The 25006-nt window shown below is 38.3% G+C and overlaps 1 protein-coding gene across 15 annotated transcripts in view; it reads left to right on the top strand.

Annotated features, from left to right (window-relative positions):
• CHD9 (chromodomain helicase DNA binding protein 9) overlaps window positions 1-25006 on the top strand; it is a 192107-nt gene that overhangs the window by 9983 nt on the left and 157118 nt on the right. For 8 of the 15 annotated variants that reach the window (XM_039502899.1, XM_039502904.1, XM_039502907.1 and 5 more), the window contains exons 2-5: window positions 103-303; window positions 1374-1508; window positions 2040-2130; window positions 12138-13803. In XM_039502899.1, the coding sequence (XP_039358833.1) occupies window positions 12304-13803 (1500 nt within the window). In that variant the 5' untranslated portion in view covers window positions 103-303; window positions 1374-1508; window positions 2040-2130; window positions 12138-12303. The remainder of the gene's footprint in view (window positions 1-102; window positions 304-1373; window positions 1509-2039; window positions 2131-12137; window positions 13804-25006) is intronic. The other 7 variants (XM_039502906.1, XM_039502903.1, XM_039502905.1 and 4 more) reach the window with 4 other exon arrangements.

The raw sequence follows: 25006 nt of genomic DNA, 5'->3' as shown, positions 1-25006 counted from the left end.
TTGTCATTGAGCTATCTGTTTGCATGGGTAACACTTTTTAATGCATTAATAATGCCTTATTTTTCTCATTACTTCATCTTTTATGTTTCTTTTTAACACAAGATTCTTCAAAGCTACAAATACTCCATCGTTGTCTTAATATCGGAGGCTGGTCAAGCAAGTGGTCTCTCTTGGCTTGAGGAGTGAGAATCCTCTTTTTCTGGGTCTGAATTATTGACAGAATCAGTTTGAGGAAGAATTTGTGATTGACAGCTATGTTTCAGATAACAAAACATTTAAGCAAGCTGATGTTTGCCACAGTTGGTAAGTGCAGAAATCAGTTTTCTGTAATTGTGATATTTTTAATTTGTAAACTAGTGGGACAGGCAGTGTTTGATTCCAAGATCATAATTTATTTTTTCCAGATTAAATTAAATAACGTTGAAAATAAAATACCATTAATCTGTGTATTGCAAAACCTTATGCTATAATTTAGCCTGTTTGTAGTACTACTTAACCAATTAACTCTTCATTATTCAGAAAAATTGTTTGTATATTTAGTAATAGTTGACTGTTAAATTCTAGAAGTATGGGTTCTCAACTTGATTGACAGATGAGAAGAGAGGTTTTTGAATCTCTGAGGGGATCTCAGATTTTTTTCTGTTGTGATATGAAATCTCAGTGTAAGAAGAAAATCTAAAGGAAACTTTTGTGGATATTCCTGTACAAAATTCATACATATCACCTAAGACAGTAGAGGACAGGTTAGAGGATGTTTCAGACGGGTGTCAAACTGTTTTAGACAGAACCAATTTCTCTCTTTGCATCAATTAGAAATCAATTTTTAGGGTTCAAGAATTCCTAATGTAGAACAGCCTGTAAGTAGGCTAGGCATACTTCAGTCTACCAACTTTAGAATGAGTTTTCAAGTTATTAAATGAGAAAATAAGGGCAGATATTGCAGCATGTATATCAAAAGTGTGTACTAAATACACTTTTAACATGAAGTTACCAGCTTATGGCAAACAGTTATCCGGATAACTGTGTTGTGCATTGTTTGGAAGATACAACTCATTTTCCATGTATCCTGATTAAAACACTATGAAGTTTCAAAAAATAAAATGATGTACAATTAAGAACACTACTTCACTAATAAATGTGTGAGTGTACGTTAATGAAAGATCTCCTGAGAAACTTTCCTGAGAAGGCTTGTATTTAACAGAATTTAAGGCTGCTCTATCTGCCTACGAAAAGGATCATGTTTTTGTATGGGGAAATCTATCTATAAAAGCATATTGATATAGAATGCAAATCCACTTATTTCCCCCCTTTCCCTTCCCACGCAGCATTGGGGAAGGGGGATGGTATGCTTCATTGTGTTTTCTCTCTTCCAGGGATCCCAGAAGCTTTTACTTCTCCCCTCACCCCTCCCCTTCCCTGCAGTGTGTTTGCACATTTGGTGCCTCTTCTAGGCTCTGTGGGCTCCACTCCCCGCTATGTCCAATGGGGGATTGGAGCATGACTGTCGAGTAAGTGCACTTCCCCCAATTCAGCAATATTACTTCATATTGGCAAATATATCTGTTAAGCCCTGGTGTGTAATCACAGCAACCTTCGGCTTCCCCTTCTGCTCTCAGCTGAATATTTTAATGTATAAGTATTGGCAAGTTTAAACACGTTGTATTCAGTCTTGAAAATTATCATACTTTTTATATTCAGTACTTATAAATAGTTATAAACATTTTAAAATTCCAGCACAAAATCTGTCTACATCTCTATTGCAGTGATGGTCCTTCTCCCTTTCAATTTGTCCTTTTCCAGTCATACTAAAAAAATAAAATAAAAACAAACAAACTAACTAACTTATCTTAGGTAAATGAGCAAACAGAAATTTGCAAAACTGCTTTAAAAATCTTCCTTATTTATGAATACGTGGAGATTCTCATGTTTCCCAAGTGATCTGTGCCATAGATGTACTCAATAGGTAAATTATCGGATGCTAAGATATGACTTTGAAGTGTGATTGTGATTGGTCTTTTGTTACTGTGTTTTACTTTCAGATCGCTAATGATAATGAGCTACCTGTTTTGGGGTAGGCATCACCCTGAGTTACTTGACCCTTCACAAAGGATATGCACTCTTAATTCATGGGTAAGGGTTCTTTTGATTTTTGACTTTTGTCATTTTGTCAAGTATCTTACAGAATGAAAAAAAATTCAGTAAGAACATTTCACTTTCAACAATTTATTTTTCAGATTCTTCTGGGTTAATCAGAGAGTCTACATCATAGCGTCATCTAAGAGTTTGTATTAGCTTGTAATTTTGAAGCTATTTTGACTAATAAAAGCACATTTTAGGAACAGAATAATCTCTTAACAAGTATCAGTATCTTAACCCGGCCACCCCATGTTGATGATTTTTAGAGCTAGAGGAACTGAATGATTACGTTTATGTATATATTCAAAAGTTGATTATAAGACTACTTTTATGGAGTATAAAATAAACCTATTTTTACTCTGGGAAAATAGTGTGCATTTTCAATGTAGAGTTTTCAGGTGGATGGATATTCTGTTCAACAGAAGAGGTTTTTTATACACTTTCATCCTCCAGGCAAAGAGGGAAAAACTGAGAACTTCATGAGTCTTTCTGTTTTTATTTTGATACACTCTTTAATGCTTTGAACAAATATCATCTGAAACATACTGCATGCATATTTTCATTCACTTATTAAGCAGCGTATACCTGCATATAATAGTAAAATATCCGACTTTAGAGAGAATCTGAGATGCTTTTCAAATGGATACCCATATTCAAGTTTTGTTGTTTTTCTCTAAAGAAACATCCACCATTTTCATATGTAAGAGACTGGTCATACTATGCTGGATTTAAAAAAAAAACACACAACTTTTCAGCATATTATGAAGGTACCATTTGCAGCTCCATGTTTGAGGTTGAATTAAGTAGCAGTGATTCTACCTACCCCTTAGTGTATATATAATACAGTGTATCCACCCCAAAATTTCAGCACTTTTTGAATATACAATAATTTTCTGAGAATTTACAAATAAATCCATTAATTTGAGTTAAAATTTATTTTAAAATAGGTCCTTTAAGAACTGTAGCAACTGGCCTCAAAGCTCTTTTGTCCCTAATGATATTAGTAACACATCTTCAGCGTCCCTTCTAGCTAAAACTAAAATGTGTGTATGCTTCATAGATTGCATTTGAAGGAATAGCTTTTGGATTAATAGTAATTTTTTGCCATACTCTTCATAACTGAAAGTTTCTTGTTCAGCAGAGGCTGACAAATGATCTGCTACAGAGAATTCCATGAAGTGCCCTCTTAAAATTGCTGCCATGTCTGATTGTTCTCAGTTGGACTGAGGCCAAGCTGCACTCATCAGAAAAGATAGTGGCCCTCTCTGCTATTAGGGGCCACTATCTTCCCTGTTTTGGGAAGCTTAGCTTTACTCACATTGAGAGTAATAGAAGATGTGTCCTCTTTCCAAATGGCCATTTTTTGTGTAATTACCTGAAGTAGGATATCATCTGTCAGTCTCTGCGGACTGAAACTAAGTTATGAAGAATGTCAAACATTTACCATTAATCCTAAATTTTGCTGTCAAAAACCTATCTGTTGCACCAGATGATGTCAGCAGAGAAATTAGGGCAGAAGGGAAAAACTAGGGCTTCAGAGTACAGGGGGTTGTGGGGAGTGCAGGATGGAGCAGTGACTTTGGGCGTGATGTGCAGGAGGGAGAGAGAAACGGGGGGTATGCTTTGTGCTGCAGGGAGTTGTAAATCCATCTCAACTAGCCAGCACACACTGACTGCTTTGTGCTGCTCCGTAGAAGCATAAAGCAGCCAAGGCATCCTGGTGAATATGTTCCTAAAAGTTACCTCTTTTTTTCTTAATGAATTAATTTATTTTAAAGCATTAAGGTTGATTCTTCCATTCTTCATATTACAGGAAATATCCCATGTAAACATTTTCTTTTGGGGTTTGAATTCAGTGTTCATGTCTGAAATTTTTAATTAAAAAGTAAATTCCCAAGCACAAATTGTATATTAACTTAATCTTAGTATATGTGATATAAGGATGATGTAATATTCCAAAATAAGCATTATAAATGCAGAAAAATCCGTGTTAATGTATATCTGGACTTTTTCAATTTAATCTTAAAGTATGGAAATGCACAGGTGGGATAACCAAGTAACCTAACTTTGGCCTGTAATTATGCCATTAAGGGGGAAAAAATCAGTTGAATCTGTCTGACTACAGATGATAAAATGCTTTAGATATAATATATGGTTATTGCATGGTGGTGTGGCAGGGCAGAGTTTATCTAACAGTGGGGTAACCTAACTGCATTTCTGTATCTTAACACATCAACAACATATTAAAAAATCTTAGCATAAGATTTCATTTTAACTATGAATTTCCATGGTGTGGAATATGTTTCAGGGACAGTTATACCATCCCGGTTGTTTTTTTGTAACTGTACAATACCTATATATACACTCAACCTTCAGTCCATGTTAGCATAATTTTTCTCTGGAAACAAAGGAGCAATAACTTTTACATTATCATTCTAGTTCTTCAAATGAAGATAACCTTAACTAAGATGAAAATAACACAAAAAATAAGAATGTGAATGGGCTCTGATCCTGGAGAGAGAATGTCTGGATTTAGTTCTATTATGCAAGAGAAAACTACAAAAGCTTTTAAAATATCAGTTTATTCCTGCACATATAATTTAGGTTCATCTTTGCTATTGTCTACATCTCTGGTATTGTATACTTTTTTGTCCAACCAGTGACTAAGGCAGTGGTTCTCAACCTTCATTCATTTGCGGACCCCCTAAAAAATTTCTAATGGAGGTGCTGACCTGTGTGGAAATCTTAGATATAGCTTTCTGACTCCCAGGGTCTGGGGACCACAGGTTGAGAACCACTGGACAAAGGGATTTGATAATCAAGAACGTACATAGCACATGAAAATGTGTCATTTAACTTAGTAAGATGTAACAAGAATACCTCTGCACTTTCTTTGGCAAACCTCTGCCCAGTTAGAAGCAAGTCTCTTCTACTGTATTGTAGGAAAATTCTTAAGTCTAAGAAAATTAACTTTTATTCCTCCCACCCCCAAACTTCAGCTCTTCCTTCCTGGCTATAGTTCCCAGTGCTTTACATCAGATAGTACTGCTATCATGCTTTCCGCCCGGTTTCTACTGCTGTCACATTTGCTCATCACAATGAAATGCGTTTTTTTCTATATGCAGAAAGACTTTCTCTGAATTTAGAGCTAGAAGCATTTTTTGTAAAAACTTTCAAGAGTTGAATGGATCAGGGTCAAATTTCTTTGCAATTAGAATAGAATGAGTCAAGAAGTTCCCTCCCTGCTAGACAGGTAAAGGTACATATGTATTTTGTGTATAATATATAAACTTTTCCTTTAATTTGATCTTTTATAGTCTTAGAGAAATAAACGAACTCCCATCTTTTACAAGCATTTTGAATTTTGTTGCATCATGTCCATAACTGAGCTTTCTTTTTTTAACCCTCTTTGGCCTTCTGAATGGACACTAACCCTAAAGTGGATGATGATGTCTCAAATTTCCACATGAAAGCAGTCACTGATGACTGAGGTTTTATCACTTCTGGCAGGAAGTGGTTGTACTTTTCAACAATCTGCCCTCTCAGTGTGGAGCAGTGATTTATTTACAATAGGCAAAAGTGATGACATTGTGTTTGGATATTGAGCTGCATGTTTACTTGACATCTACTAGCCGAAGGACTGAGCCTACTAGTCAGGAAGAATAATAGCTCCTTTGTCCCCAAAACCCACTGTCTCTTCAATTAAAGAAATCTAACTGTTCCGTAGTCTGTATAGTGTCCTGTATTTAATTGTGACGCTGTCCATCAACTTTCCATTTAATAAATATTTAAAAGCATAACTTGCTGTCTCTTGCCTTTTTACACTCTTTTCCTTCTTGGTTTAACTCTTTTTTTTCATTACCCCTCCCCCCCCATCTTTCCTCTTTTTTTCTTTTTCCCCATATTTCACCACTGTTTTCCTCTTCATTCTATTTCCTGCCACCGCGCCTTCCCCCAACAACCTCTCTAGCTTTTATGTCTATTTCTTTGCTAATTCATTCCATTAATCCTTAATCCCATCCTTTCTCACACACTTTCTTACAGAATCTACAGGACACTTAAATCACATACCAACCAAAGACTGATCAGGGGCAATGCCAGGTAAAAAGCCAAACTTCCACAACTGCTGGGAAAATGGTAGTTACTGTTTTCCTACCAGGTTTCTAGCCATCCATATACCCCCGCTTAGGATGTCTAGCTTTTCATAGCTTCTGACTAGTTGGGGTATGATTCATTTGAATCCTAACCACTAACCCCTCTGACTGATGTAATGAAGAAAGTGTACCCTCTCTCTGTGTTAGCCCTTCCTTCTCTTCTCTGTGAGGTATGCGTGTGAAAAACAGTTACTTTACCTCAATTTCAGTCCAGTCTGGATCCTCCTGCTTCGTTTTGATATTTTCCACCTCTTACTGCGCACAGCTTTCTTTACAAGCAGCAGACTGAAACTGTCCTCCTCATTACCAGTTTTATTGCTGCTCAAATGGTTCTGAAAATCAGCAGTGAAAATTAACCTAAACTGCAGTGAAAATATGGCCAAGTGCTGCAGAGGGACTCTGGGCAGGCTGAGAGGAACAGCACTGCATTGCTTTATACCCTGTTTTTAATGGGAAAATTTTGTAGTGGTTTTATTTTCTTGACAACTAAGTGTTAACACACTCATTTGATTTTAAATGGAAGCTCAGGTTGTGCAGAAATTTATGGCATCGCCACCCCCACCTAAGACAGTTTTCTGCTCACTTTAGGACCTATTTGAAGGATCCATATTTTTTTTAATCTGAGGGTTTAATTTCTGATTTGAAGTAGATTTCTTATGCATTACTAAAACCTGAATAGATTAAAGGTTAGGTACTTTGTTGAATGACCAGTGATTCAGACAAAAAAGTAAGGGTGGGAGGTGGTTCCTATCACAAAGAATTTACATATTACATTTTAGGTGTGATGTCATGACTGAAGATGTCCAATCATAGAATCATAGCATGTTTCAACTGAGAAAAGACAAGGGTTATTGCAGATAGTGTCCTGGTTATTCATTTTAGGCAAAGTGGAGTAATTCTGGAATAAAGTTGCATTTGTTTCAGATCAGAGTATCCATTTAGAATTATTCTGGAATGGCTGTGCTGGTCAGTTTCCCCATGGAGCTAAGTCCTAAATACCAAGCTTGTGAGATTGCAAGAAATGAGAGAAATAAAGTAAGAACAGGACACACATTGCTCATTGTATTTGTATTGTATTGCTTACACTGAAAAAAATTCTGGAACTATTGTAGATTAATTTGAGTTAAAATGCCACTTCTTGATTTAAAAAATGAAACATAGTTGAGAGAAACCTGAAATGATGAATTTATCAAATGTAGATTATACTAGCTAGTAAGAGGTAATGACCTCTAAAAAAAACTAACAAGAATGTATTCATCTTCTTGGCTGGTCACCACTTGTACCAGTGGCTTCATACAGGCAGTTCATTAATGTTTAAGTGTCCAAAACAGAAAAACCTCAACTTTATAAAAGGACCTTGCCATCTGAAACTTGATAAGATTTGGGTTTTTTCTTCAAATTAACATTAAACCTTGTGCAATAATGCACCTTTATGGATAAGAATTAAAACCTATAAAGTCATGGAATTCAGTGAGGCTTCCAGATAAAATTTTACTTTGTCACAAAATTTTACGTCTGAATATGCATAAGGGTGGCAAATTAGATTTGATCTGGAAGCCTCACTGAATTCAAGTTGCCTTAAATCTGGAAGTTAAGTTTTCTTTCAAAACACTGAGTGATCATATGGTGTAGTAAACATATAGTTTTGGAAGAAAAAATGGAAGAAAAAGTTAAAGTAAAGGAACTTGGAGATAAAAGAACAGGTACCAATTCATTCTAACTGTATCTTACACATTCTGCCTGTTCAAGCTATTACTGCAGTTTCAATCATTTGACATGCTGAAGGCTAGACTCCCTACTCTGTTTAAAATGGGGGTATGCTAGAAGGACATCTTCCATGAGGGCTACTTGGCTATGAAACTTGCGTCCCACTTGATCTTGCAGAATCTCTATTTGTTAACCCAGGCATGCAGCCCTAAATATGAGGATTAGATTTCTAAACTCCTTCCTTTTACAATTTCCATGTAACTTATCTGTAACAGGTTGGCAGTGTTTCCTAACACACTACCTTGTTATCAGGGAGGGAGGGAGACAGCTAAAAAAGGCTAAGTAGTGCTAACACAGTGCTGCAGTTACATCACTAGCCACATGTTTCTGACAGAGCAGGAGGTTGGCAAAACAGTTTGGTTTCCACAAACACCAAAACAAGTTTGGAAAATGTCTTAGTGTGAATGGTAGTGTTCCAAAGCAGAATATCATTAAACTTTCCAAACAAATTTGCATTTGTGCTAAATTGAACATGGTGGATGGTAGATTTTTTTTTTAAATATATTTAGTACAAACCATGGCTAGCTTTATCTAACTACAGTTACACACAGCTTTTTGTGGGCTCTACCATGGAGTCTTACACAGTTTCTTCCTCAAGGGTGCATAGTGTTTAAGCATTCAGGTAGACAAAATATTGGTGTAGATGGAGAACATCAGAACTGTCAACTACGTATGTGACCTGGGGGGACAATTTGTGCCCACTCATCCAATTGATGAAAGATGGTGGTTTGAGATCTGTGGAAATACAAAAGGACTGTGTATGTGCAAGAAATACTTATTACAGTATTTTGTATTTTCACTCTAATCTGTGGTCTGACATTCATTTGTAAACAATGGACTTCGCTTTTTTTCTTCACTCCCTGCCTTTGAAGGGGAATTTAGTACTTGCTCTAGATAATAATTGGAAATCAGAAGGATATATTTTCATTTAAAACTGATTTTTTTTTTAAACATAGGGGTCCTTGATGGACAGACAGCTAATAAAATATAGTAAACCTGCCCATTGATTTAATGGGTCTCCTCTGAACCAGACCTATTTACCACTAGCTACAGTACTTGTACGTTATACTTAATCAAACTTGATTATGTTCTCCTGCTTTAGTTTCTTCTACTCCTCCTTGATCAAAGGGGATGATGCAATTTGTTTTATGCTATATGCCTATGAAAGTGGGAAATATGACTACTAGCAATGCTTTTTAAAAATATGCTGTTTATTACACATTTTGCTTATCACAAATGAAGAGAAACATCAATCTTCATAATTTTTCACTTCAAAATACTGAAGTGTATGCTATATTTTTTCTGTTAGCATAAGTGATGTGAAATCTGGTAGAGCAGGGGTAGGCAACGTATGGCACGCGTGCCGAAGGCAGCACGCAAGTTGATTTTCAGTGGCACTCACACTGCCCGGTTTCTGGCCACCAGTCCGGGGGCTCTGCATTTTAATTTATTTTAAATGAAGCTTCTTAAACATTTTAAAAACGTTATTTACTTTACATATGAAAATACTTTAGTTATATATTATAGACTTAGAGACCTTCTAAAAACGTTAAAATGTACTACTAGCATGCAAAATCTTAAATAGAGTAAATGAATGAAGACTCGGCACACCACTTCTGAAAGGTTGCCGACCCCTATGGTAGAGGAAAGTATATTTAGCTTTTCTTCCAAAGCACAACTGATTAGAATGATGAAGAGAATATACTCTGGTCTTCTGGGGCATTTAGATAGTCCCACCTTTATTTCCCTTTTCCTTTCCACTTATTTTCTGAAGATGTTCTGGTTCCTTGCATGTTCTTTTTATTTATGTGGGGAAATGCATGATTAGGGCTTGCTGATGTTGACATTGCCTAAAGAAGTAGACCAACTAGAAATAGTGAAGTACCTCAGATGTGTAAGGTTCATGTAACAATACAAACCCTAATTTACAAAATAATTGTGGGTTGAACAGTTTATAACCTCCAACACCTCAAAATCATAATTTAATTTGCAGAATGGTGCACTGCCTCATTTTCTTCTTGTCCTTCAAAACACTGCAGAGTGATTTTTAATGTATTGAACACATCAGAATTTGAAGGGATGTCAACTTTTTCTTTGTTAGCATCACTTTGTGATAAAGAAAAAATCCAAAATCAAGAAAACTCCAAAATATGTCTTGATCTGGCTCCAAATGTTGGCTGCCATATCACTAACAGAGAGCTGTTTGATATTGACAACACCATCAGAATTGTCTTGTCTTATGCTTTTAATCCTGTCAAATGGACAGATCTGTCTGATTAACCAGCATTAGAGCAGAACAATGACCAGTTTATGATTGCAATTATTGACAAATATTTCTGGCAACTTGGAAGTTTAAATAACCTGATTTTAAATCGGGTGGGCAATAATTTTCGCAGGGGGGCCACTCCATGAATTTTGGTAAGTCATCATGGGCTGCACATTTCTACTATATTAATGGAGGGCGTGCGGGGTCTGGGAGGGAGTTTGGGTGCAGGAGGGAGTTCTGAACTGAGGTTGGGGTGCAGGAGGGGGTGCGAAGTGCAGGCTCTGGCCGGAAGGTGCTTACCACAGGCGGCTTCTGGCCGGCTGCTGCTGGCATGTCTCTGTGTGCCCCTTGGGGGGAGGGATGCAGCAGGTCTCTGCGCTGCCCCTGCAGCTCCCATTGGCCGGAAACTGTGAGGACAGTGCTTGCGGGTGCAGGCAGCGCATGGAGCTGTCCCCTTCGCCCCCCCCCCGCCCCCACCAGGGGCATGCAGAGACATGCCAGTAGCAGCTGGCTGCTTCCGGGAGTGGCGTGAAGCCACGGCAGGCAGGCAGCCTGCCTGAGTGCCCTGCTGCGCCACGGGACTTTTAGCGGCCCGGAGGTCATGAGGGGGCAGAGGATGCCAGACAGAAATGTTAGACAGGCTGGATCCGGCTCATGGGCCATATTTAAATTGTAAACAAAATACATATACAGTTTGGAATGGATGGTGGAGAAGCCTTTTATGACTCATTTCCATCACTTCGCGTATTTGGTTTCAGTTCCTGTTCAGACTTCTTTCATACCTACACACAATATAGGGCTCTGTCCAGAAGGAAAATATTTTCAACCTTCTAGGATGTCCCTAGGAAGACCACAAAACTTGCTATGCAGAGGTCATATCCAGGGAGTCGGTCACTAGAGGAGAGAGCTTTGGAGGAGCATGCATAAGTTTTAGCAATGGTGGATTTCAAGAGTTAAAAATTTTTCTTCCATCTGAATGTTGTTGTTTGTTGTGTATGAGACCGGAAAGACTGTTAGAAGACCAATGCATATTTTAAAGTGATTTCTTCAGTATTCTTGAAGACTAAGTTTTCTGATTATCTAGGAAGTCAAACTATCACATATAGCAGTAATAGAACATATTTTCATTCAAACTTGCATATTGGATGTTGTGTTGAACAGAAATATTAATGTTGTATTTCAGGGGCCTTGTGACTAGCTCAGTTTTGCCAATTAATTTCTAGCCAATTCTGTTCTAAAGCTTGATGAGTTGCTCTTTTTCCTTTGGCATATACATACTCTCTCCCCAAGATTTTCTTTATGGGTTCTATCCTGCCAGTGGTGATTGCCCTCTGTATTTGTTGATTTCAGTGGGAATTTGACCTCATGAAAAGAAAGTTTTCATTCCAAATACAGTAAAAGTTGTTTAATAGTTATGCCTTTGTGGATTCTACTGTGTCTTGGTTAAGTGGGTTTAAATGAAATTAATCTAGACATAACTTAATGTTTCTTGTAACTTGTTCTGTTCAGCTGAATAATAATTACCATTTACCCACCTCTTATTTATATACAAAGGAACAGGTTTTCACAATTGCTTACACACAGTTTGCATGTGTAAGTGCAGTAATTGTGCATCTTATGCATGTGTTCACTTCTAAAAATTGTACAGTTTTCTATTTTTTTAAAGTCAAAATTAGTCTAATTGCTCACTTCTGTTTATATAAATATAGAGTAAAATTGACAAACTAATACCAAGAGGAGGAGGAAATGAAAACTAAATAAAACAAAACTCCAGAAAAGTAAGTTTAAAGTCATTGCTCTTCTTTTTTCCCTAGGATATTTGTACAGTTTAAGACATACATTTCTTCAGAAGCACTAATGGATGTTGACATGTATTGGATAAGGTGGTGACCACTGGAAGTAATCTGTTGCTGCTCACTGCAGAGAGGCTAAATTGACTCCATTTGGAGTTCAGAGACGAAGCAGTGTGGACGTATCAAGATGACTGATCCTATGATGGATTTTTTTGATGATGCCAACCTTTTTAGCGAGACGTTGGAAGGTTTGTCTGATGATGCTTTTGTACAACCTGGACCTGTTTCACTTGTTGATGAATTGAACTTGGGTGCAGAATTTGAGCCTTTGCACATAGACTCATTGAACCATGTGCAAGATACTCAAACTCAACAAAAGATGAGTGAATTTGAGCAGTTAAATCAGTATGATTCACTGAAACTTCAAGTCAATCAGGCTTTCAGCAGCCCAGCTGACAGTGTTTTATCGCCACGCTCTCAATTTAATTGCTCACCAATCCATCCACAAAACCAATCCAACGGAATGTTTCCTGATGTGGCTGATGGTAGTCCTATGTGGGGTCATCAAACTACCACAACTGTTCCAAATCAAAATGGGTCCCCTTTTCACCAAGGACATTCTCAGTCTATGCAGCAAACTAAAAGTTTTGTAGCACACCATGACTTTGCCTTATTTCAGGCCAACGAACAACAGCATCAGTGTGCCTCACTACAGTCGCAGCAAAGCAGAAACAACATTAACGCAGGGCAAGATGCTCTGAATCCGCCAACAAACTTTATGGAGGTTAACGTATCTGCTTCACGCAGAGTCAGTGTTACCCATCCACCTCAAATTGCTAATCCATCAACTTCACAGCAGCCTCTCTCTGTTCAACAGTTTTCTCAAAATGCCAGTGCTTCAATACATTTTTGTGGGAATCAAGAAGGAAACTTTGATGGACAATCGCCAACTATGACTCCTTGCTCTATTAATAATACACAGCAGTTTTCTTCTCCATATTCTTACTCTAATAACCACATTTCTCCTACCAGCCTTCTACAGTCTTCTACCGCTCTTTCTACTAGCCAACAAACACATCCTTTATCTGATTATACTGGAAGTGATGCCTTTACATCTCAAACAGGGTCCAAGCAAGAAACCACCGAGCACCTCTTGAATCCTAACACACCTTTGAATTCAAATAGTTTCCAAATGTTGCATTCAGCACATCCTCAGGGCAGCTTCAGTAGTTCAAAACTCTCTCCTGTGAACATTAATTTTCCAGCCTCTGCGGGTTCTGCTTCTCAGATAAGCCATTTCGGTGATCCTATAGAAAGCAATGGTTTTTCATCTTTGGATGAGAACTTACTTCATCAAGTTGAGTCTCAAGCTGAACCATTTACAGGACTTGATCCAGAGGACCTCCTTCAGGAAGACCTCCTACCCCAATTTGATGATTCAGCATTTGTTCAGGACACTTCAAGCCACATATTAGACCATGACCTAAACCACCATATTACCCCACAGCAAATAACACAGTCATCTGATAATGCTCGGACACAGTCTCAAAGTCAGATGCATCCCTGGCATTCTACAGTTTCTAATCGGCATCTACAAGACAGAAATCGTATAGTCTTGCAAGGGCAGGTATGTAGCCCTTTTTTGGGAGGGTGTGGCGTAATTGCTCCAGTGAACTTAATCATGTTGGTAAGTATTCATTCTTTGTCCACAGGTAACTCTAAAATCTCTGATCTGTTGTTGGTCATTTGTTAGTAAAGAAAAAGTAACTCTTCTATCCTTGAAAAGAAATTACAGCCTATATCTCTAAAAAAGATACTCCTGTCTAAATGGATAAATATCTCTAATTTAGATTTCTTAAGTACTAAAATGATTAATACAGAATTAGTTTTAGAAATACTACTACAGTATTCGCCTGGAACTAAGAACCTTATGTGTAACTGCTGCGGTCTACATCTTATTTTTGCTGCGGTAAGAATTTACTAATGTGTACTAGGTACAAATACACTTTAAGAAGTTATATGTAGTTTAGTTTTCATAAAAGAGATTGAAGTATAGCTTTAAGAGTCTGAGGGACTATTTTTCTCACAATATAATGCAGGTTTTTACTTTACTACCTGCAGTGTAACCAGAGTTGTATATGTTCCCTACTAGGTAAGTTTTTGACTACGTTGAGTGAGTAGAAAGACAAGGAGCTGTCCTTAAAGCTGTAATGCTTGTTGAATTTTAGGGGAATGGAAAAAAATGCTGCTTCATTAAAAGCCTGAAGAACTAAGAAAAAAACTTTGTTTTACCTAACCTTTCAATACCAGAAATGCTAAATCCTGTGTTATTGCCTTTTGTTGCTGATAGTTTCTGTGGAGGACACGAGAAGTGGATTAGCTTTCTTAGCCCTTAATTGAACGAGTGGCTGTGTTGAGTCTTTTTTAAAGTGATCTTCATTTTCACCTGTTTGTCAGTTGTGTGCTTATGTTAAATAGGTATTTGATGAAAATTACTGAGTAAAAATCACTTCCATTTTTTATTTTAGTCAGCTTCTTTGTTCTTGTGATTTCATACATTTACTAGTTCTCAAGTTATCCATTCCAGTAAAACAAACACAGAAAACCAGGATAAGAAAGATCTGAATTCATGTAAATCAGTGCAATGCTGTCCTGTTAACCCAACGTTTTAGAAAACTCCACTCTCTAGCTTGTAGCACCAAAGGTGTGCACTCACCTCACCCCACTGAACTCAGAGGTGTGATCTTGAAAGGCTGTGAGCCATTTAAACTCAGATTTGTAAGGTCAGAATGGACCACTATGATCTAGTCTGAACTCCTGCATAACACAGGCCTACACCACACCCAGTAACTTTTGCATCAAGCCCACAAGTTCTCTTTGAGCTACTGCATGCCTTTTAGAAAGATATTCAGTCTTGGTGGTGGTGAACCACCGCCTCACCATGTATGTTGTTCCAAAAGTTAATTATCGGCACTGGGTTTTTTTGTGTGTTCTTATTTCTAGTTTGAATTTATCTAGGACTACGTTCAGCTTGCAACTGTTTAATCTCCTTATGCCTTTCTCTGTACTATCAGAAATCCCTGCCTCCTGTAGCTGCTCGTAGACTATGATCAAGTCACCTCTGAACCTTCTCTTGGATATACTATAGATTGAGCTTTAGTTTCTCCATATAAGGCATATTTTCCAGACCTTAAATCATTCTTGTAGCTCTCTTCTGAAAGCTTTCCAATTTAATATCTTGTTTTTGAACATTTAACATCCTTTTTCATTCCAGTAATGGTTTCACTAATGCCAGATATACAAGTGATACCACTTCCTTAATCCTACTTGATATTCCCCTATTTATACATTCAAGAATCCCATTTGCTCTTTTAGCTACAGCATTGCACTGGGAGCTTATGTTCAACTGGTTACCTACCATAATCCCTTACCCCTCTTCTCAAGTCCTTTTAAGAATCCCTGTTTTTCCAGGATATAGTTCTCCATCTTATAAGTGTGACCTACATTCTTTGGTTTTTAAACGTATGACCTTGCTTTTGGCTATATTAAAAGGTATGTTGTTCAAATGAGTTCACCTTACCAAGCAGTCCAAGTCAGTCTATGTAACTGACCTGTCCTTATCATTTACCACTTCATCAAGTTTTGTATCTTCTGCAGATTTTACCATAATATTTTATAATCAAGATGTTGACTAGTATAAGGCTGAGAACAGATCCCTGCAAGACTCTAGTAGAAACACCCACTTTGAATGATGATTCCCCATTTACAGTAACTTTTTTGCAATCTTTCAGTTAACAAATTCTTAATCCATTGAATATGTGCTGCATTGATTTTGTGCATAATGTAATGTTATCAGAATGGCATGTAGCGTTAACACAGTTACCGTGATCAACCAAACTTGTGATCTCCTTAAAAAAAAGTTTGACACTCACTTTCCATAAAACCATGGTGATTGGCATTCAGAATACTACCATCCTTTTAATTCTTTGCTGATTGTCAATGTAAGAATGGCCATACTTGGTCAGACCAATGGTCCATCTAGCCCAGTGTCCTGTCATCCAGGAGTGGCCAATGCCAGATGCTTCATATGGAATTAACAGAACAAGCAATCATTGAGCAATCCATCCCCTGTTGTCCACTTCCAGCTTCTGGCAGTGAGAGGCTAGGGACACCCAGAGCATCGGATTGCATCCCTGACCATCTTGGCTTATAGTCATTGATGATCTATCCTCCATGAACTTACCTAATTTTTGTTTTTGAACCCCATTATAGTTTTGACTTCCACAACATCCCCTGGCAATGAGTTCCACAAGTCAATTGTGCATTGGGTAAAGAAGTACTTTCCTATGTTCCTTTTAAACCTGCTGCCTATTAATTTCATTTGATGACCCCTGGTTCTTGTGTTATGTGAAGGAGTAAATAATACTACTTTGTTCACTTTCTCCACATTCATGATTTTATAGACCTATATTCTATCCCCTCTCTTGTCCAAGCTGAAATGTCTGTCTTTTTAATTTCTCCTCATATGGAAGCTGTTCCATACTCTGTCATTTTTGTTGCCCTTATCTATAGCTTTTCCAGTTCTAATTTATCTTTTTTGAGAAGGGGTGACCAGAACTGCAGTATTGGAGCTGTGGGTTTATTATGGATTGATATAGTGGCATCATTATATTTTTTTCTTTTGATTCCTTTTCTAATGGTTCCTAACCTTCTGTTAGCTTTTTTTTTTTTTTTTTTGACTGCCGTTGCACATTGAGCGGATATTTTCAGAGAACTATCCACAGTGACTCCAAGATCTTTCCTGAGTGGTAACAGTAGTGGGGATTATGTTTTCCAATGTGCATAGAAAACATAATCCCTACTACTTTGCATTTATCAGCATTAAATTGTATGTGCTGTTTTGTTGCTAATCACCCAGTTTCATGAGATCCCATGGTAACTCTTTGAAGTCTGGTTTGGACTTAACTATCTCGAGTAAGTTTGTATAGGCTTCCAATTTTGCCATCTTGTTGTTTATCCCTTTTTCCAGATCATTTATGAATATGTGGAACCGCACTGGTGCCAGTACAGATTCGTAGGGGGGCACTTCTCCCCAGCCACTATTTACCTTTGACCATATCAGCCTGAGGCATCTTTGTTTGAAAATTTTGGTTAACATTATTAGCCATAAGCAATCTTTTTTTCCTCTTTAAAAAGAGAGAAAATAAATTAAATGTTTAAAAAACCCTACATTCCAGCACTGTTATGAAATTAAATCAGAAAGTAAGGAAGTGAAAAATCCTAAGCCAATTTTAACTTGTCTGGACATAAAAAATATGATGCGTGTACAATATAAGTAGTCAAGCAAATTAGCATGGCTTGATTTGGGAACATAGGAAAGTGCTATACTCGAACAGACCTGTGATCTGTTTAGTCAGCTATGTGGTTTCCCAATGATGGCCAGAACTTCAGAAGAAGGAGCAAGTCTACATAACAGACAACTGTGCAGTGACATGCCCGTAAGGGAAGTTTTGTTTTTTAACCTCAGGAGCTTAGTAACTGATGGGCATGAAGTTTGTCGTATAACACTTTCAGTTCCTTACTGTGTTGTGTTAAATGCATTATCTTAACACAGGTTTTTTTTGCATTTAATTATTTAACATGGAAGGAGGAAAATATATTTACTTAAGGAATGCATATACATCTCTCTTGTAATTTACTCTTTGTGGGAGCTCCCACAATAAAACACTAATTTACTTCAAGATTATTAGCTTGACGCTTAAAATAAAACTACACGTTAAACTGTGAGGGTTTCCGTGTCTTATTTTGGTTACTGCTGTCTGTACTGCTTGGAAAGACTGCACAAGAGCAGTTGTAAGGCTGAATGGTGATCCTTCTTCACTACTGGGTATTTGAGAGGGAGCGGTGTTTTAATTGGTGCCGAGAGAGTTTTGTTACAGTAGTGTAGACTGTATTAACTAAGCAGTTCCACGGCATTTTACCTTGAAATCACAACAGTATCTGACAGGTCCATAGAACTTGAAATAAGCAAGCTTTATGTGGATTTAGTAAAGGAGAGTTGGAAAGTGAAGTCCATTCCCTGTCCTCATCTAGACATAAGGCTCTGACCCTAGCCCTCTCCTAAGCCACTATTACAACTTGTAAATTAGAATAACCACTTTGTGCAATTGTAGTGGGTTTTGGGGTCACTGAAATTCTTTAACTACAGATTCCTTGGCTTGTCCTCTAGTCTACCCCCTTGTCTCTCTCTGCCACCCTCACAGAAACCCTCTTTGCGGTGTGCAGGAAGTACACAGATTCCTGTGCATAGTAGACCTGGGCTATCTCCCATGTAGCCCTCAAGTACAGATTAAGTCATTAAGATTGCCATATGCTGGCCCTGTTTACCATGTGTGAATTTTACCCTATAAGGTTAGACACTTGTGGGGCTTCTCTGTACCACTAGGATTGAGAGGGATTTTGAAAAATACTGATGTAGTACTTACCTATTTTAGGTATTTACAAGGCACCTACTGCCTTGATATCTAATCCGTTGTTCTCATATTAGAGGAACTCAGTGAGCTGAAGCCTTCCAGTTACAGGGAATCTCTTTGGTAGGGGGAGAAGGTGCTCTCAGTGGCCTCTGAAAATACCCAAATCAATTAAAAGATAGAGCATGCAGTTTAACTCTTTACCTGATTGCCTGCAGTTGAGGGACAGAGACCTTGCACAGATAATCTCTTTTTGTGTGACCAGGAATTTCCAACTCAAACTACTACAACAAAATTTTGCATCCTGTATGCCCTTTTAATCCTGCGATCCCACGTTCACAGTGATACCCTCTGTGCATTAATGTGTTCCTTCCTGTTGACCGTATTCAAAGTGTAAAAAATTAGACATGAAGTATTGTCATGCCATGGAATTGCTTTTTATGTGTAGGAGATTCTGGTTCCTTTTTTCTTTAAAAAAAAATCAAATTTACTTTATAAAAATAAGGAACCTCCTCTCGCACTTTTTTAGGGGCAAGAACACACCAAAAACACTGAGGTTCTCTCTTGCACAGTTTGGGATGGATATGAGTGACCGGTGTTACAGGTCCCTGTGTGCCATGGAGTCTAACTAGAGGATTTTGAGAGTGGGTCAGGCCAAGAAAAAGTGAGGGGTAAAGGTTGTTGGATTCTTTAGGGGGGAGGGATAGCTCAGTGGTTTGAGCATTGGCCTGCTAAACCCAGGGTTGTGAATTCAATCCTTGAGGAGGCCACTTAGGGATCTGGGGCAAAAATTGGTCCTGCTAGTGAAGGCAGGGGGCTGGACTCAATGACCTTTCGAGGTCCCTTCCAGTTCTAGGAGATTGGTATATCTCCAATTATTACCTTTTATTACCTTCAGTTACCTTTCATACTTTGCAGAAGAAAGCGTTTACCTGTTATACTGCATCCATGAGAATAATGCTTGGGGCAGTATCTGTACTGGAAAAAAGAATAGTGTTAGAAAATATGTTCAATAACATGATGTTAAAAAATTGCCTTCAGTGTGGATGAAGGACAATTGTATTAAATAATATGGTTAACCACCATCAGCTGATGCATTTTTAAACATGGCTTTCCTTGTCCATAAATTCAAAATTGTGTTTACCACATTGTTTAACGTGTTTCAAGTACAATATCTTTTCCCAATATCGATGAGGTCTCGAAAAATCAATTTGATCTTGCCATTTTGGCAGCTGTGACCCTCCTCAATGCACAGCCTATTTACTGTGCATCAAGAAAAATATTTGAACCACAATAAATAAACTGGTGAACAAAAAATGGTGTTCAGCAGTCTTCAGGCTGTTTTTTAGTGTAAAGAAATGTGCTACATTAAACTCCCAATGCAATAAAACAGTTTATGAAAATAAGATTTATTTAGTGTAGCTTCAAGTGTTTCATTGTTTGTCCTGATTAAGCAGTCAAGCAGGAAGTCAACTACAATAAAAGCTCTGTTATCCGACATGTTGGGGAAATGGGGAGTACCGGTTAATTGAATATTCTGGTTAACTGAGAGTTAGTTATTTTTTTATATTTTTTTTACCAATGGAATACTAATTTTCAAGGAACTAGAATACAATAAAATGAATCAAGTACAAAATAGTGTACAGGTACTTACCAATCCAATAGTAGTAGTACTGCACTGCAGAGTGATTGGTCTCTTGAAGCACTTAGGTGTATGAAGTTTTCCATACAGTAGGTTATCTTATGACACTACATATCACTATGGGCAGTGCATGGTGTACACCCAGATTGCTAAAAATACACTTCACACTAAAACTATACTGAACATAATTTAATCTTTGATTCAGAAGACACTTCAGGATCTTGGGGTGCCTTGGTGTTATCATTATCAACACCAATTATCATAGTAGATATAGAAGGTGTAGGAGATTGGGCTGAATTTGTAATGACCCTGTGACACACACTGGAAGCTGCTTTTTTGAATAAATCCCTGATACCAGCTTGCTTGTTTGTCTTCTGCCTCTTTTGCATAAAAGTAGAATGCAGAATGTGCAGTTGAATAACATGCTGGGCAGTATACTAGTCCCCAGGGCTGGCGCCAGGGGTTTTGCTGCCCCAAGCAGCCCCCCCCCCCCAAAAAAAAAAGGCAATCTGCGGCAATTCAGCTGGAGGTCCTTCGCTCCAAGCGGAAGCAAGGGACCCTCCACCGAATACCTGGACGTGCCGCCCCTTTTCAGAGTGGCTGCCCCAAGCACGTGCTTGCTAAGCTGGTGCCTGGAGCCAGCCCTGCTAGTCCTGGTTACTAGACTGAAGATTAGTATTCAGAGATATCAGAAATGCTGGTTAATTGAGTGCTGGATAATAGAGCCTTTACTGTATCGTTTCAAACTATTCTGTATCCATCTGACAATCTGTATTATCTATTGATTGGAAGAAGTCAACAGATTTTAATAGACAGATGACCAATTTGCTATTGTGGCAATAACTACAATAGTATTCACATTTTGTTATGTTTAAAATTTATTTTTTTTAATTTAATAGTTTCTATAGATACCCTATTGAGAATCCTGTGGACTTGAGTGCCTTTTAATAATGCATATAATAGCTACCTAAGGGTAATATTCCTTTAAGTTATAGAGAGACCACCTCTAGTTCCAACTTCATGTGTGCTAAATCCAGCAGGGGTGCCAGTAGTGACTATGGCTTTTTTTAATGTGTACATCTATCCACCAAGAACTGGGACTGAAGCAACCAAACCTTTTCAGATAGGCTACCAAATGGGCTTCAAAGAGAAGTGTTTTAAATCAGTGGTTCTCAACCTGGGGGCCCATGAGCAGATTTCAAGGGGTCCACCAACCAGGGCCAGCCTTAGACTCTCTGGGGCCCGGGGCAGAAAGCTGAAGCCCAGGGCCCTGAGCCCCGCCACCCGGGGCTGAAGCCAAAGCCTGAGCATGGGGCCCCAGTCAATTGCCATTCTTGCTACTCGCTAATGTTAGCCCTGGCTTTTATATATAGAAAAACAGTTGTGACGCAGGTGGGCAGTGGAGTTTTTATAGCATGTTGGGGGGTCCTCGGAAAGAAGAAGGTTGAGAACCTCTGCTTTAAATCATTGTTTAGAGAGGTTCAAGACACCCACCCTATTAGTGAAAAAGTCCATATGCTGCTATCAGTCCTCTGAGTTAGAAAGTTCTTGTATTTTGATTGCAGACTTACATTTTCACATGCAGAACAATTAACCCTAAGGAACTGTCTTAATAAAGTGTGTGTGTGTGTGTATTTGCTTGTGTTTCTGAGCTACCTCTGTAAAACAACAGTTGCCTGTTTTAGAACTTTTATGCCTGAGGATAAATACTTTTTAAAAAACTGTTTCTTATGGACTTATAAAGTGCTCCTTTGGCAATGCTGCACAGCCAGCAAACTCTGGTTTTATCACAAGTTTGGAAATATTTGGTGTTTTTCTTAGTCTAGCTACTGCAGTCCTGTGATTTATGTGAGAATCTCTGATTTTGTTTTTAAAGCAAGTTTTTAGTTCCCTCAGTTGAGAAGAAAATCTTGAAAACATTGTGAGTGTACCCTCAAAAGGCAAATAAAAAAGCCGCCAACATTTATTGCTTTTTAACATTCTCATAGGTTTTTAATTCAGTCCCATGATTTGTTGGGACCTGAGTCATGAATTTAATAGTTTGGGGTTTGCAAAACTGTATGCAGTATGTATCAACTGATATTTTTACCTTGTCACATTTTGGTCTTTGTAGACGAGCCAAGGGTTGATTTTAAATGAGAATGGATTAAATACCCTCTCTGCACACAGAGGTGGTTAGTCCAAATTGAGTTTTGCAGTGTAATGAGGTGTCACAAATCTCCTCCCCTACCCCTACCCCACTGGTGTATAGTCTATCAAGGGCACCCCTCTCAGGCTTCTGGCTCCCTGTCTGTCACCTCGCTTGGGCAGAGTCTCACATTTGTCTCCCTCCTGACCAGGGTATTTCCAGGTTGCACAGCTCCCTGATGATGCTGTGAACTCTCCAGAAAAGTCAATCTGTTTAAGAAGGTCTGCTTCACCTTTTTCCCCTCAGCAATGGCACACAGTGCTATTGCCAATAGTTATGTTACCCTACAGCACTTCCTGTGCAAGCCTGTTTATTCTTAAGGTAAAAGCATTATAGAAAACACATCAAAAACAATAAAAGAACCTATATGGCTGCTAATACATTTTACCAAAGATCACCCCCATTTTCTTCAACATGGGATCTGGCATGTCAGTCCTTCCAACCTTTCTCTAAGGTTTGGGGCCCTCTGTCAACTGGAAGTCCTGACCATTTGCTGGGGATCAGAACAAAAAGCCCTGATCCTGATTAAAGCCAGGCTATATAGCTAAAAATCCTTTCTTTGGATTCTCCAGGGACCAACAGACAGATTGGGTCTTTCAGCTGTCCTGTTGTAACAGATTATCAGCAGCCAAACGGTCCCCCTCTCAGGGCAAAGCTTAAAAGGCTGAGACCATTGCGGTTTGCAGTCCCCTCCTCCCTAGTACTTCCTATGAATTCCACTTAACCCATTTTGTTCCAAAAGATCAATTGTTGGCTATATTGTTCAGTCTAGTCCTTTTGAAGTTCACATTATCTCCCTGAGATTGCATTAATCCTTGTTCCTCCTAATGAATCATAGAATATTAGGGTTGGAAGGGACCTCAGGAGGTCATCTAGTCCAACCCCTGCTCAAAGCAGGACCAACACCAACTAAATCATCCCAACCAGGGCTTTGTCAAGCCAGGCCTTAAATACCTCTAAGGATGGAGATTCCACCACCTCCCTAGGTAACCCATTCCAGTGCTTCACCACCCTCCTAATGAAATAGTTTTTCCTAAGCTCCATCCTCTTTGGAACCCCCCTTCAGGTAGTTGAAGGCTGCTATCAAATCCCCCCTCACTCTCTCTCCTGTAGAATAAACAAGCCCAATTCCCTCAGCCTCTCCTCGTAAGTCATGTGCTCCAGCCCCCTGATCATTTTTATTGCCCTCTGCTGGACTCTCTCCAATTTGTCCAAATCCTTTCTGTAGTGGGGGGCCCAAAACTGGATGCAGTACTCCAGATGTGGCCTCACCAGTGCCAAATAGAGGGGAATAATCACTTCCCTCGATCTGCTGGCAATGCTCCTACTCATCAAGTTCCATACAATCCCACAGTAGTACACAAATATTTGTGTTTTCAATACAATGGACACTAAAGGCATTAAACTTTAATTCAGTAAAGTTTAACTTAATTCTGTAAGGTTTACCCAGAATAGTGCAGGATACTATCATATCTGTCATGAGGAAACTGGCATTGCTACCGATTGTGGCATACTGTTCTATTGATAAATAGAGGAATTCAGTTGCTAGTGTTGCAAAAGTATGAAACTTCTTCTTTTTTAAAAAATAAAAATGAAACACTTTCCAGAGCTGCGATACCATCTGGTAAGCCTGGTATGTAAACAAGACAAGTAATATAAATGGTCATGCTACTTTTAAGTGGAAATTTAATTTAGAGGGTGTGGCAGGCGGAAAATAGGTGAGCAATCTATTCTCTAATTGTCAACTTTGTATTTCCAAATTGAAGTAACCAATGTCAAATATATGCCTATATAAGCATTATAAATGTTAGAAGACATATGGCTAAATGTACAGTCACTATTATTTTGCCATTTTAGATTCCTCTTACCGATGCACTTTTTTTTAATAGACTCTTTAACTTGAGGCAACCAGCCTAACAGTGTCTACAAGGAAAGTGACAAATTGTTTTTCATGTTAGGGAAAAATGTTTTACAAAATTGTGCTTCACTTTGTCCTTCACCTTACTTACCATTTCCATTTGTGACATGACATTAAAAAATAAAAGTATTTTTGGTGCAGCATAGTTCATTTTTGTTTTTATGTTTGCTACTTCATTATTTCATTCTCTGCTTATGTTTGTTTGCATTTCTTTTACCACAACATTCTTTAAAAAAAAATCTTGCTGTTCGTAAATGTTGTTATAGATCTGATACATACTGTATGTGCACATGTCTAGGCTACGTAGTGGTTTGATCAGCTAAGATGAAATATAGGTGTTTTCTTAAGATTTTGATCATTTTTAGTAAACATACTAGTTTTAAGGTCATGAGAGACAGTCCATAGTGGCTGTTTTTTGGTCGCTTCCGTCAGTTCTGTCTTAGCAAAAAGCCTCTATAACCTGGAGATGCATGGAATGGCAGTCAGCGGTGAAATATGATCCTAGTTATTACTCTGCATACTGTACTGCAAAGGAAGCAGAGCTCTGAGCTCCCTGCCAGGAGAATGAGTAACAGAAACCAGAGTTGTTAACAGTAGCTTTCAGGCTATTGGCCTCCAGTGTGCATACTTAAGGTGAAGGGTGAACAGGAAGTGGATTCCAGGAAAAGGGGG

This window comes from Mauremys reevesii, linkage group 16, assembly GCF_016161935.1.
Source record: "Mauremys reevesii isolate NIE-2019 linkage group 16, ASM1616193v1, whole genome shotgun sequence".
In the NCBI taxonomy this organism is placed as follows: domain Eukaryota; kingdom Metazoa; phylum Chordata; order Testudines; family Geoemydidae; genus Mauremys; species Mauremys reevesii.
This window is presented reverse-complemented; position numbering and strand designations above follow the sequence as displayed.